This window comes from Rhea americana, unplaced genomic scaffold (assembly GCF_003343005.1).
Source record: "Rhea americana isolate MKP2758 unplaced genomic scaffold, rheAme1 scaffold_351, whole genome shotgun sequence".
Classification (NCBI taxonomy): domain Eukaryota; kingdom Metazoa; phylum Chordata; class Aves; order Rheiformes; family Rheidae; genus Rhea; species Rhea americana.
This window is the reverse complement of record NW_028186481.1, coordinates 50,518-64,882: the sequence shown is the minus strand read 5'-3', so window position 1 is coordinate 64,882 and position 14,365 is coordinate 50,518. Positions and strand designations below refer to the sequence as shown.

General features: G+C 48.1%; 1 protein-coding gene across 1 annotated transcript in view; it reads left to right on the top strand.

Annotated features, from left to right (window-relative positions):
• Positions 1-420: 420 nt before the first annotated feature.
• Positions 421-14,365, top strand: part of BAIAP2 (BAR/IMD domain containing adaptor protein 2) — a 53,211-nt gene continuing 39,266 nt past the window's right edge. Inside the window, exons 1-3 of the mRNA XM_085311907.1 lie at positions 421-475; positions 11,039-11,114; positions 13,149-13,235. Coding sequence (XP_085168033.1) covers positions 11,045-11,114; positions 13,149-13,235 — 157 coding nt within the window. The 5' untranslated portion in view covers positions 421-475; positions 11,039-11,044. The remainder of the gene's footprint in view (positions 476-11,038; positions 11,115-13,148; positions 13,236-14,365) is intronic.

The window sequence follows — 14,365 nt, the reverse complement described above, 5'->3', positions numbered from 1 at the left end:
CTCGGGCGCGTGCACGGCCGCCCGCGGCCTCCGGCGAGGGCCGTGAAGGCTTCCCGCACTTCGGGGCAAACTCTGCAAAGTGCCGGAGCCCCGGGCCGGCGGGGCCGGCGGGCGGCTGGGCTGGGGCCGTGGAGCTCTGCGCACGGCTGGACCTCTAATCGCACAAAGCGGTTACGGATCTCCTGGCGGGGAAGGATTCTTTGAAGCTGCTTCATGGCTAAATCAGATAACTGCTTCAGCTCTGTGCCTGGTGCCTCTCTTGGGGGACTTGGGAAAGCGGTGCGCAAGTGCAAGCTGCTGCTTAACTTAGCATGCAGATCTTTAACTGAGTGGAGAGAAAGGAGCAGAGCTGTTCAGTTAGGCCTCTTCCAGCTGGTGTGGTGGTGTGGGTCCCTGGGGGGATGGAAGCCTGGGGAGGCATTTCTCTCATCTCCTGGCCTGGCAGAGGTCCTGGGATCAGGTAGTCCCAGGACAGGTAAGTCAAGCTGAGGTGATCACTTGTTTCTTTTAACAGCTCTTTAGTTGGAGGTGATTGCTGAGTCTTAGCTATGCCTGAAGTCTGTGAATCTCTTTTTTGTTTGTTTTTTTTTGTTTTGTTTTGTTTTCCTACCATTGTTATGAGAAGAAGAAAATATTTTATGTAGTGTAATTTCCCTCATGAAGGAAGTGGTTTCTGCTCTGCTGGGTCCAGTGACCAAGTTTAATAAAATCTTTCTAGCCATRTAATGTAGGATGTCATTCATTACACTGGAAAGCTTGCACTATTTCCTTTTGCATTTTAAATGGTTAGGCAGAGATACCTGTGAGCATTCAGTGAATAAAACTCTGATAGAAAAATTTAGTCTAAAAAAACCTAGGTAGTAAAGTTGTAATRCCTGTTTTCTTGTGATGTTTGAGTACAGCAGCCATTCAAATGGAGCTGATGACAATAAAATATTGGACCACTGACTCTAGAACAGGTCTGAGAATGAAGCTTTTTAATTGGGGCTTGGCAGTTTAATTATAGGTAGCATTTGGGTGTCTGAGGTTCCATTTTACCCTTAAATGCTTCTGATCTACCGTGATGTACAGTTGTGCTGGCTGTTCCTGGACGTGGCCAGTGCCAGGGTGCAGCGCTCGTACCCTTTGCACGTTTTGCTTTCCCCTGCAGCGCCCAGGCTTTGCCCTCCGTGTTGTGCTTATCCGCACGGCTGGGTGGCCGGGAGTGGTGGCGGGGGGAAGCCAAGCAAACAGAGGGCTGATCGCTGCTGAAGCAATTCCCCTGGACCTACTGCTCTTCAAAACTGAGCCGTTTGTGTGGGTCCGTCTCTAAGGACAGCGGCTATGAGCAGGTTCAGCTGGTGACTCAGTTGTTTTTTAAGGTGTGTTGTCTTTGAAGAACATATTAACACATGTGTTAATAATGTGCTTGCAGTGCAGGTAACAATTTCCCTGGGAGCTGGTGCGCAGCCCTCTAATGAGCTTGCTGTGTGGCTTGTTTGCCTTTGCTGTGCAATCTGCTGCTACTCTTTGTCTTGGCAGTTGCAAACTAAACTTGATTTTTAAGTCTTGTGTTTGCCTTGGCCAGAGGGGAATGTTGAGCAGGTTCTGCCTTGAAAACGACTGTGTTTAAATGCTGTTTATGCCCCCAAGAAATGAAGAGTGAAAGTTGGTTTTGCTCTTCTCTTGCCTGTGACCATCTTCATCACTCTTGTACGGAGCGAGCCAGAGGTGGAAACTTAGCAAAGAGCCCTCGGCTCACGGAACAAAAGGCAACCGCCATCTCCGTTGGAGCCTGACTGGCCTGGCTAAAGTGTAGCTGCCTTCAGAAAACACCAGGCGTAAAGAGCACACACTGTCCCTTTTGGCCTCAAGATCAAATAGACTCAAAGGGAGTCTAAAGGTGACAGGTTTTACCTATTGGTTAGTTAATGCTTTAATTCCCCGGTATTTTTGTGGGAGCTCTTTGCAGCTGGAATGTAGAGAATGAGAACTTGGAGCTGAAAGCAAAGCTTGCAGTTTTAGCCCACATCTAACTTTTCTGTTTTGAGAACTAAAAGAAGATTGTAAAGATCATTTGTTTTTCCTTTAGTGAGTGAAATGGCRTTTCTTCTCTAAGAAGGCAATATTTTTCTTGGCTTCTGGAGATTTGTTGCATTGGGTATGCAGAAATGAGATGTTTGCTTGTTTCTTTGAGTACTTCTGAAATCTCCTGGAACCGGCAGCAAGGGCTCGTGGCTCAAGGACAGCATTGGTGGTGTGATCTTGCCATGTCTGACAAGCTTTGGAGTTTACAAGTAAAAGCCATCTCCTTTAATGCTTTGGATCCCCATTCTTCAAGKATTATTTGGTCTGGGCTCTTCTAGCCTTTCCAGTAGCCTGAGCCTTGCTTTAGTCAGAAGCAGGGGAAGGAAGAGACACAGTCCTGGAAGGGGAATGAGAGTGGGGGAGGTTTGTCGTCTGCCTCTCTGCTGCCACCAAATTGCAAAGCACAGAGCGTGGCCGTGGGATGGGCAGTAGCTCAGCTCTGCTTTTGGTTGAAGTTGTTCTCTTGTTGGAGTTCCAGCAGCAGCAGGACTACTGGTGTCTTGCRTCTTCCCCTGTGATCCTTGGAGCAGCCGGCTTTCTGCTGCTGTTCTACATGCCAGACATCCTCTCTCCCAGAGGAGGCTTTCCTGAGGCATTCTGCTTAGGAAGCCCATTGTAATTATTTTCCAGAACCAATGCTCACCCTCGGAATGATTGCACTAATGAGATGGTGGAGGAGCTGTCAGCCGCCCCCTTGCCAGTGCTGCCACTACAGTCAGCTGCCCACACGGGTAGTAATTACAGAGAGAGCTGGAGGAAGCTGGCACCTTCCACCAACGTAATCCCACCTTCCCCTCTTGCTGATTCATTCTTATGGACCTTATTGTAACAGCACAGCTGCTGCGCTGGTTCTGATGGGCCTGCTGCGAACAAAGGCATGTGTGAAACTTCTGCTGTGGGCTGCTCAGGCAGCTTGGTGAAAAATGCAGCGCTTCAAGCCTGGGCTCCTCTGTGGTGGTTCCCCGTCTCTGCTCTCTATCAAATAGGAAGTGGTGTCCTTTGCACAGAATTGCCTGTTTGAAAAGAAGGGACTGGCAATTCTTCCCCTGTCCTGAAGACAAGCCTGTCTCATTCAAGGAAGATTAGATTATTGGAGTTTACAGTCTAATTTCCGTTTCATTTTAAAGCTATTTCTTCATGTGAAAGATTTTTTTGCAATGGTGTATGAATAGYTCTGCCTTTGAAAAAAGGTTTGCTTAAAACACCCCAAACTCAAAACCTAATTTTCTTGCACAAATGCAGGCATAATTTCTGGTAGTCATTTGCTACACATCAGATGTAATAAATGTTATTGCCAGCATAACAGCCTCTTGCTTCATTACTCCAAGTCCAGAGGGAAGGGGAGATTCTTATTCAAGTGAATCAGAAGGGAAATGGTGGGTGGTTTGATGTTTGGCAGCAGAGAGGAAAATGTGATATGACAGAAGATGAAAGTTGGCCCCAGAAGTCATCGTGTGCCACCCCCGAATTTCATGCACTAGGCTTTCCTGCAGCTTTGGGCCACAAGAGCGTTTGCTACTTTCTGCACCATAGAAGTAGGAAATCTGTTTGCTGAGACTCCTACTGCTGATTTAATCCCTGTAGTAGGRGTTGTCTGGACCTGTGGTGATCGACCTTCCACTGTGTAGCCACGTGGCCAGCTGTAGTGCCCTGCTGCTGTGTACCAGCTATGTGCTGGTGGTATGTACTTGTGTTGTAGGGGAACAGCTCAAACTCTGCACAGGTCCTTTTCTAGCATTAACTGCAGAGTGTCACAGGGTGAGACCAGGATTGTTGTCCCTTGATTTGCCAGACCTAGGGCTGTGGTGGTTATAGAGATACAGTGCTTTTGCCAAAGTTGATCTTTGCAGGTGTCTTGGCTCTGCAACCATGTTCATTTGAAGTAAGGCTTTATGCTGATCAGGCTGTTCAAACGGGTCCAAAGTTGGCTGTGTGGGCTCTGCTTGCTCTTTGGCGCTGCCCTGCTGCTTGATGGTGCAGCTGCTGCAGCAGAGCTGGCGTGGTGGAAATGCTTATCTTCTACTGCTCCCTCCCCTCTGTGTGTACTATGCTGTTGTGGATATTGAGTGGTTTCTGGCTTCTGAGATGATGCATCTCAAAGCTATTGAAATTTGCAGAGTAAGATGTGTTATAAAGAAGGTAGGTGCTTGCCTACRGTAGCCTGAATTGCTTTCCATATGGTTTGCAGCTAGTGAAAAGCAATGCTCCTGGGGACAGAGGTGGCTGCTGTCTTCAGTGGCTTGCTGTGMTGGTTCAGCTCCCAGCTACTGCTTTTGCTTCCCTTATGCCTTCATTGTAGGGCATCATGTGGCATTGGCCACGTCASTTCAGATGTCTCAGAGCCTGTTCTAGTCTTGAGGAGTTGAATCTTTTGATTAGAGGTCTGCAGGAAATGAGTCCTCCTGGCTCCTCTCCTGCTGGAGACAACTGGCTGCTGGCATCTGGGTGACCCTTCCCAGCTCAACAGCCCAGAGCTCAGGGCTGGGTGGCAGGTCTGCCTTGCAAATGCAAGGCTTATTGCTGGTTGAAGAGGCAGCTCTCAGATAGGTCCTTGGTGCACCATGCAGGTCCATCACTGGTTTACTTCAAGCCCAAATACTGACTGCAAGAACTGTTTGGCCCTCTAGCCCTGAATCTCAGGGTCTTTCCTCCTCTGACATGGTAGCTAGTAGATATTAAGTGGCTTTAGATGGAGGCCCTAGTTTTTGTTTGTTTGCTTGTTTGCTTTTCTTAAGTCTCCTGCTTACTGAACTTTGTCCAGTAAAGATTGTCGTGCTGCCTGGCTTTGGGTAGGCTCTTGTGAGGTTCCAGACTGAATGATGACTGTTCAGCCATTCGCACTTGCTTGGAGCAAGCTTTGGAAATACTGTCAGTGAGGTAAACTTGCTGGGAGTGTGGGAGCGGTGCAGAGCAAGGACTGGCAGCTGCTACAGGGTTGTGAAACGCTATTGCTGTGTAATGAGTTATGGTAGCCACTGTGTGTGGGGCTAGCAGGGATATCTGGGGTTATGTAACTTCACTTCCAGTGCCCAGATGAGGATGTTCCTGGAGGCAGAGTTTGCAGGTGTTGCAAGCAATTGAAATTAGTCTTACCAGTGCAGAAAGCATTAAAGCAGAAAGCTGGTCTCAAAACTGCAGAGCTCTGCCCTGATGGCACAGGGCAGGATGTGCTGAGATGGAAGTAGCAGTGGGATTTGTTTGGGCATTAAATATTAATACAGAAATAATGAAAGGCCTTTCTGAAGCAGGGGTGACCCATTTAGAAACAAAACTTCCTTATAGTTGAACTTCTTCTGTAGCATGACTATATCATAGTTGGAAAGTCCCATGGGTGCTTCCCCCTGCCCTGTGTTGGTCATGATCACACAACATCCTGCTGGCACCTGTGAGTTGCTTGCACAGAAAAGTCAGGGAGTGCCAGACCACATCTGGCCCACCTGTAGCACCATACAGCCCCTGCCTTGCAAGGAGCCATCACGTGCTACTGCTGTGTATAGGCATGAAACAACGATACYGGGAAAATAGTGAGGTTAACTTCTTAGGTTAGAAGCAAAGCAGTCACTGCTGTTTGAGCTGGCTCTTGGATGCCACCAGCAAATTTTGCACAGATTCTCCTTGCGAGGTGGTAGCTGGGGGGAGAGCTCCTGAGCCGCAGTGGAGCAAGGCACACACTGTGCCATTTGCAGCGATGCTCATCCTTTGGAGATGAAGCCAAGCATTAGAGCTTCCTCACACATTAATCCGTAGTGTCTGGCCTCTTGCAGTGTTGCTGGCCAAGAGGCTGAGGCCAGAGCGTAAATGAGGTGCCAGAGCCTGCAGTTAGACAACCCGGACCACGCTGTCTGCCCACATTGGGAAGGACCTCTTCCTCCTGCCAGTGTATGTGATATTCCTGTGCAGCGCGAGGTGTGGAGGAGAGACTTTCTGGCTTGACTGCAATGAAGTCTGGCTCCAATTATGGGAGTCCTAATTGGGGCAGTGTGTATGATGGTGCTAGTCTGACACAGCTGTGCTGAGTGACGTCCTGTCTCCTGGAGCAGTGGTGATGCGGAGCAGCCCTTTCCCTGGCTGCTGCTGATTGAAGCCACCTGGCTGGTGCTGCCTGTGGTGTAGAGCCCAAGTGCTAAGTGAACTGTGGCCACTGACCATCTCTGCCYGCCCTGGTGGAGCGAAAGAGCTCGTGCTTGCTTTCTTTTACTCTATGCTCAGGTTTAGGAGCTATCTCAGAAGCTGCTGTGATGGAGCTCAGGAGAACTTTTAATTATTGGCTGATTATTATGGCACTGTATGAGCAGATAAATCTTTGCTGTAGCACGAAGAAGTGGAGTACACTTTGGCAGGGCAGAGAGACAGGAAGCACTTTCTATTGACTCTTCTACCTCTCTCTAATTCAGCAGAACTATGTCATGGAGACCTCGTGCTTTGCATTAGTTTCATTTTTGGCAGCTGAATAAAGCCATACCAATCCCAGAGAGCTGAGTGGTATTACCCAGGGAATTTAGTGCAGTGGAACAAAGCAAAGCCCTTTCAACCTTTAGCTGCCAGGTTTTTTGTCTGTATTTTTTTTAAAAAAAACTTTGCCCAGGCAGCATGTGGAAGGCAAACAACTTGCGGGTGGTGCTGATGGAGCAAAATTTGAGGGAGAATATTTGCTTTCACTACCAAATTCTGCTGAATACTGGCTTTGCTGTACTGTCCTGCAAATCTGGTTTCACCTTGCCAGCCCAAGGAAGCTATTACAGAAACACGTATGGGCATTTCTTCCCTCACCTCTCTGTGAGGTGGAAGCATGGGGCAACATCTGCCTACATCGAAGTTTTTATTTTTAGTGAAGTTTTTATTTGTTGCAAGGTGGTGAAAGATGTCAGCTCAAAGGCTATGTGACTAAATGCTTTTTTTTTTTCTTCCCTCGGCTACGATGGGACCCTGCGTGTGGTTTCTGGTGCTGTCGTGGTACAGCYACCCCTTCCCTAGCATTGCAACATCTGCCTAGTGAGAACAGTTGCAGCATTTTGCTTGGGTGCAAGAAGCTCTTGCTTGTTGAGTGTGTTATGTAATATAAACACATTTATCTGCCAGGATCTTTTTCTCACCAGTTGGCAGCTTTTTAGTTTCCCYTGTGTTGGGTACCTTTGTATGTCARTTTTAGRGTAATCTTCTCTGCCCACCATGGRAGCAAAAATAAGGCCTGAAAAACTTCATCTCTGTAGCTCAGGGGCCTTTCTGATGTTCCTGCTCTGTGGTTGCATTTCCACCAGCAGCTCTGAACAACATTTAAAAAGCTTGCTAAAATGAATGTTTTTAGATTTCACAAATTTGGCCAGTGCAGAGTCACTCCCTGTCCCCTCTTGGTCTGGTTAGTCAGATCCTCTCTGCAGTGCTTCTTGTATTTCCTTGGTGCTCTGAAGAGGCGGTGGCCAGCTGCGGGCAGGCCGGGGGATGCTCCCGCYGGCTGCGGCGGGGTCTGCGGTGGGAACCTCGAGCRYGTTGCAGGACGGCCGTGGCAGTCCYGCTTCTGGTCCCCTCCYGTTTCAGGAGGACAYGTCTAACTTCAGAAGAGGGCTCRCCTGGTCCACRGCTGAACTCGCTGTGGCTGTGCAAAACATGTTTGGTCCCCTGAGCTTTTGTCCTACAGGTGATACTTTCTATCTGTATATCCTATTTGGTTACTTGTTCTCCAAGTTTTATACTTTTCCCCAGGAAGATATGTTTACATAGGCAATGCTGCAAAAATTGTGTGTGTGTGTATATTTATATAAAACACACACGCACTGCACTTTACCTAGCAAACTATTTAAAATCGCTTCCCCACAGAAATTCTGGCAATATTTCTTCTGCATAAACATTATTCAGCCTCAGATTGCTTGGGCTGAGCCGCTGAGCGCGGCGGGGTTTAGTAYGCGCTGGCTCTGCCAGCAGTGCTGGAGTTTCTTGGCTAGTGGATGAGGGAAGAAGATGGGACCAACCTCTGACGGACAAACCCCGGGGAGCTTTGCTGCCAACGTGGTCGCTGAGCTTCGCGGGCTCCTTCAGCAACAGCAGCAACTTTGGGAAGCAGCATGGGTATATTTTGTGAGAAGTTAAAGGTGAAGTGGGAAAGGCAGTGAYCCTCTTCAGCGTTAATTAACATCTCTGTAATTGTCTCCTATGATTGCAGAAAACGACTCATTAYGTGCCTGTTGCTACAGGTTAATTCTCTCCTTTCAGGCTGAGCACGTTCACTGAGCCGCTCYGCTCGGTGCCGCCCCAAAGGCGCTTTCACCTGCACCGTGGGACGAGGCCGGGAACCGTGACCCAGCGCCTCGGTGGCAGCGACCTTCCCCGCCACCCTGGCACTGGTGTTGGCCCTCGGGGCTTGGAAGCCGTCTGCCCTTCGCAGGGCCGTGCTTGAGGCTGCAGGACCCCCGTGGAAGCAGCCTCTGCGGCCGCGGTGAGGGCGGAGGATGTTGTGGTTGAGGCATYGCAGCCTGATCTGGGCTTGGATTAATGCACCGATCGCCATCCAGGAGAGGAGCGGTCATCTCCTCGCTGGGCTTGCCACCGTCCCCGCCGCTCTCCTGGGGAGCGATGGAGCGGGGCTGGGCGTTAACTCGGAGGATTAAAAAATTCCCAAGCTGACAAGTAGCAGCAAGGAGGTGGTGACCCCGTGGGAAGCACGCTGGCCTCCGAGCCCGAGCRTCCCACAACGGTTACCGCTCTGGGAACTAACGAACCACCGCCTCGGACTGGGAGAAGGCAGCAGCTCCGCGACTGCTGTTGACGAGTCCCGGCACACACGCGCCTGCAGAAGCAAATTAAACTGTCGTACTCAAAAGACCAGGCAGCAGGAACCAGGGATAAAATTGCCTCAGGCAGAAAATGAGCTTTATAGTGTTTGGCCAGCCTCAAATGAGGTGACAGATGCTTAATCAGCTTATTCGACATAAGTGTCTGTCTGTCGTCTTCCCCGCGCTTGCGGAAGGGGCAGCTGCGAGTGGGGCACTGAGGCCCTTTCTGCCCCGTGGGAGGGCTCGGGCAGCCCTGCGGGGCGCTGGGGCTGTCGACCTAATGTCCTGCCGGTCCCCTTGGCTGTGGTGGGCGAGCGGCCGTCCCGGAGAGGGAGGTGGGATGCAGTTCATGGACCTGAGCTCCTGCTCTGCAGCCCGAGTTGGGTTTGGAGACCAGATCTGCAGCAAGGCTGGAGATTGTTATCTGTTCCGCAGCTCAGCTGGGGAATTAGTGTCTGGTTTTTGAGGATGCTATGGTTACCGGGAGATTGAATGACTTTGCATGGCAGGGCAGGAGGGAGGGATTCAGTAGCTGCCGTGACAAACTTGCAAAGACCTGTTGGTATTTGTGATCTGATTATTCCTTCCCAGCCCCCAATGTCCTACATTAATAAGGACCTGAAAGCAAAGGAGGAAAAGCAGTACAGAAAATGCTTCCTGTATATTGGTGTTTTTTGACACCTTCATTTCTGTGTTTTTAGGCAGCTGAAAAGTGACACCAGGTGTTTGGAGAGCAAGGTGCGATTTCTTGCACACAGCTTTATCCAAGGCTGGCACAGGCTCAGGAGGAAGGAGGTGTTYGTAGTCTAGCTCGTTGTTCTGTCTTCAGCACCTCAGTGATTATTTCAAGTACCAGTTTTCAGACCTTTCCTCTTCTCTGATAGATCAGGGTAATATTGGCTCTGCTAGGCCATGGATGTTGTATGTAACCAGCTTCTATCTTCCAGGGTTTGTGTCAACTTTGGAGTTGGTCTGAGGGCTGTTGGCTGCTGCCTCAGAACAGCCTGGTAGCAGAACACAGTTCCTTTGCTTCCTTTGTTTGCTTGAATTGGGTATTTTTGCTGTATCTGATGAAACTTTGTTTGGGTCATTCATTTCTCTTGCACTGAAGTTCCTGGAAGAGGGTCTGGAGCCCAGCTCTGGTGCTGACTCACCCGGATCTCGCATGCTGGGCCACTGCAGAGCTCTGTTATTTCAGCTGAATTCCTCTGTTCAGCTGGTTGCATCTTGTGCGCTCCCACACACTTGTAAGAAAGTGTGAGCCTTCGAGGAAGGCAAGTGCTGCAGACAGCAGGTACGTGGAGAAGTGCTCTAGGGCCGTTGTTTGCTCAGGAGCCTGATGTTCTGGACKTGGCTGGGCTCTGCTCTGGCCAAGGTGAGCCCAGGCACGCCGCGTTGGAAGTAGTGCACGTGTGGTGCTGGGAATGCCACTTTGTTGTTGAAAGACAATAATCCATAATCTTCTCTTACAAGCATTTCCAGGTGTTGCTGTCTGCAGTGGCTTTGTGTTGCTGTGTTGTGCAGCGAGAACTAGAGCAAATCAATGGTATTAAATTGTTTTCTTGGTTAAAATTAGAATTAAGTGGAGCTGATGCTTTGTTTTTTGCTCAAGATGAGGTGGAGGAAAGATGTGCTGTGGAATGTCTTGGCCAGTGTGTGTTCATGCTCCCATATGGTGAGGGGCAGCATGGACTAGGCTTTTCAGGACCGGCCCTGGGCAGGGCTYGGAGTGTAAGCAGTCTGTTGCATTAAGCTAACATCCTTACTGTTTTCAACAACTTAATGTTGTGTGTTTGTCTTAGTGCTAGGAGTGACCCTGGCTACTTCTGCACTGTTCTGATCTCTTACCAGCCTGTGATTTTAATACACTTTGAGTTAATTTTTCCAAAATGAAAAAATCTGTTCTTCTAGGCCAGCATGGTCTTATTTTTGAAGATAGCTTGTAAGATGTGGCTATACTTAAAACAAGGCTTCTCAATGCAAGACCAGCATCCTCTTGCAGATATCAGGAAGCTTAGATTATGTTGTTGCCAGAAAGGAGTGTGGGAGGATTTTTTTCTGCTCTGTTGCACTTATGGCTATCGTGAGTTGGCTGTTCAGTGTGCCTGCCCAAGCTGAGCGCCGAGATGCCCTCTCTGCAGGGAGCCCCCGGCTGCTCGCTGTCTTGCTGATGCCTGATGTCCTTATTCTTTTGTTTCCTTCAGACAATCATGGAGCAGTTCAATCCCAGCCTCAGGAATTTCATTTCTATGGGGAAGACCTACGAAAAAGCCTTAGCAAGTAAGTGAAACTGCACTGCTGATGCATTTATTATTTAAACATGGGAAGCAGCAAGCCCTGTGAAGGTAGCTGGGTGCAACAGGGCAGCACTGCAACACTGAAAACTAGCTTGGGATGCTTTCTTTCCTCGGGGGAGTGAGGGGAGGAAACTTTRGAGACAGTTCTTGAACCTCAGCTCATTGGATCATATTGCTACAACGCGCAGGGCACAAGGCCTGGCTGGGGTCTCTTGCTGGAGGAGCCACAGGGCAAACTTCCTGGAGAACACTACAGAAGGGATTTGAGCATTAAAATGTTGGCTGGCAGCTGGGTGATAAATGTATTTCCAATCAACAAATTTTCTCTATCTTTAAATATTTAAAGATGTTCAGAATTAATATTTTATTTCCATTTAAAGGAGTGCTTTTTAAATGTTCAGAGTGCCCAGAACAATGCATTGGAGGAGAAAAATCCTAAAAGTTTTAGAGACAGCTCTTGATTTGGAATATAGGATCCTTYTGGGAGCCATGAGAGAAATGTAGATTTAACTGAATAAAAGTAAACTGAATTGATGAAAATTAACTGGACTATTTTAACTTGAGTTCCCATACTGCTTGGGCCCTATTTAGCCTGATCGTTTTGCATGTTTATGGCAGGCTTTATCTGACTGTGGAGTTCTCAGAGGCCTCTGCTCCCTTCAGAAAATTGCATTGCACATGTCTCTTGGATTTTATTTTTTTAATTGGTTCAGTGAAAATGCCTTTAAGGGAAGAAGCTGTCATAATCTTAAGCCAGTGGAAGAAAAAAATACTTGATCTCCTGTTAAATAATGGTGTTTGAAATATGACCTTTAGGAAGAATCTGTGTGTTCTTGTTTCATGCCTGGAGCAAATTTTATTTCCACAAGTCAAACGAGGTTCCTAAATGTTTTCATGAAGCGTCTTTTAAGATGCAGTCTTCTGCCTTTCTTGGGTACGGATGTTTCCCCTGTGCCAGCACATTTGTTTCCTGCTGGTTCTCAGTATTGTTCTTCAGCGGATTTTAATGGGTCAGCTTCCACGAGACGGGAAGTGCATCCATCTGAATCCGCTGCGCAGGGACAGCTCTCCTGGGGTCTGGCACTTCATAAACCCGTGTCTGCAGCAGTGTTTTCCAGCTATGTTAAATGATGCTAATGAACCCGGGGCTCGTGAGTTGGGTGCTCTTTGGCTTCTTGATTTCTCTGCTCAGCAGCAAAACATTGAGTTTTCCTTGGGGAGGAGAAACAGTTTTGAACGAGAGGAAAGATTGCACTTGGGACTGAGGYTTTTATTCTAAGATGTTATACTGATAATGCAGCTTTTAATGACCTAGATGGTGGAGCCTGTTTATAATGTGCCCATTTCATCTGAGTTTGGAGTTACGTATGTTGTTACTTCGCTATTTGTTGTTGTAAAGCAGCATGATGGTTTCACTTCTGTTTTTCTCACATCCCTCCTCTTGAATGCATGTTGGAGCCCCGGATCTTCCTGTAATTTTTAAAATTGTTTTTTTGGTCATCCTTTATTTCGGCTTGTGAAGGCATCTAAAGGAAGAGTCTTGATCAGTAAATCATGCTGGAAGAGACTTCAGCCCATAATTTGCTGTTAAGCAAAAACTGTACAACATGTTCTCATGATTAGAGGAAACCCCCTGCTTATCTGATTAAAGTGAAGTGTGGAGCTGGAATGTCAACAAACAAGACTGAACTATAATGAAAATCTCTGATATTTAATTATTTCACAGTGATTTTTTTTAAAGCAGTGTTAGCCTGTTTGGTTATACTGGAATGAAAACGACCCAGGCTTTCATTTTACCTTTTCTTCTCCTGAATAACTCTAATCTTGTTGCTTTAGCCTTCCCCTCTTTTAGTGTTCTTTTTTCACTAATTTTGCTTGTTTTGTCTAGTCCCTCCCAGTAGGGTTAAGCCCTTTGAAGTAAGAACCTTTGTTTTGTACAGTGTCTAACATTCAGATTCGGTGCTATAGAAGTTTTAATAGTCAAAGAATGTAACCAGCATTTTTTTGATGCTTTTAGGTATGACATATGCAGCAAAAGGATACTTTGATGCTCTGGTTAAAATGGGAGAATTGGCCAGTGAAAGCCAAGGATCTAAAGAATTAGGTAAGTCACCAACTTACTGCTAAATGGAGTCACAGGTCAGAACAGGCTCTGAGCCACAGGAATGAAACCGTTTCTTTTTTGCCGTAGGTGTGAGTAACAAGCTAAATAAGGAGCTGATCCTACCTGATATAAGTGGTAGTGGAAGGATCTTTATGTTTACTGTGATGTAGCGCTTGTAAAAGGAGAAAAGCCTGCTGCCCGTAGTCTGAGGGCTTTGAGGCACTGGGGGGATGTTCGCAGGAGGAGGTCAACCAGAAGGTGCTTTACTGGCCTTTTTTTTTTTCTTTTTCCTTTTTTCTTTTTTTTCCTTGCTTTACAAATGAGAAATGCGCTCGCTTCTGGTTTGGAAGCTGGGGCCACCTTGGCTGCCTCACTGGGTTTTGGCCCCTGAAGGAGAACAGGATCCAGCAGGCGAGAGGAAGAGGCTCGGGGCTGGCGCGGGTCGGGCGCGCGGAGGTGGCGTTTGCGGTGCCAGGCGGTGCTTAGCGGGTTGTGCGCGGTGGGAGCTGCGTTTACGGGCTGGGCCCCGCCGAGCCCAGCGGAGCTGCTGCCGAACCGGCTGCACGTTGGCTGCTGTCCGCAGTACGCTGCAGCTGGTGRCTTGTGCTTGTGCAGCGGACTGGAGTTAGTACAGAGGCGTCGTGAGTGCTGATGCTCTGACTCCCTCCCCTTTCTTTTATTTATTCTTCAAGTAAATCATTCAGGGAACTGCTTTTTCCAGCTTTTCCAGCAGATGACATATTTCATGTGTCCCCCCCCCACACACACCCCCCGAACTCCCTCGTTCCCACTACTGTGCGCAAACGTTGCTCTGTGTGTAGCTCTTCTCCCAGACTCTCCTCCAGGGATGCTCTGTGGCCTCTTGCGAAGAGTCCAGCTGACTTGGGTGTTTGTGTTGATCTAGCTTCTGGAATTGGAGGCAAGCTCCTCCTCCTCCTTCCTCCCAGTTCACTTGCTGGTCTTGCTTGCTAGATTGCTGTACCAGGAAATGGCAAAAATACTCTAACGGGATCTTTGAAGCAATCAATTTATAAAGAAGAGTTTGAGCTGGAATGATTCTTGAAGGCTTATAAAGCAATCCATAAATAACTTTCTTCTGTGGGGACAGCTTTTTTGTTTTTGCAATATGC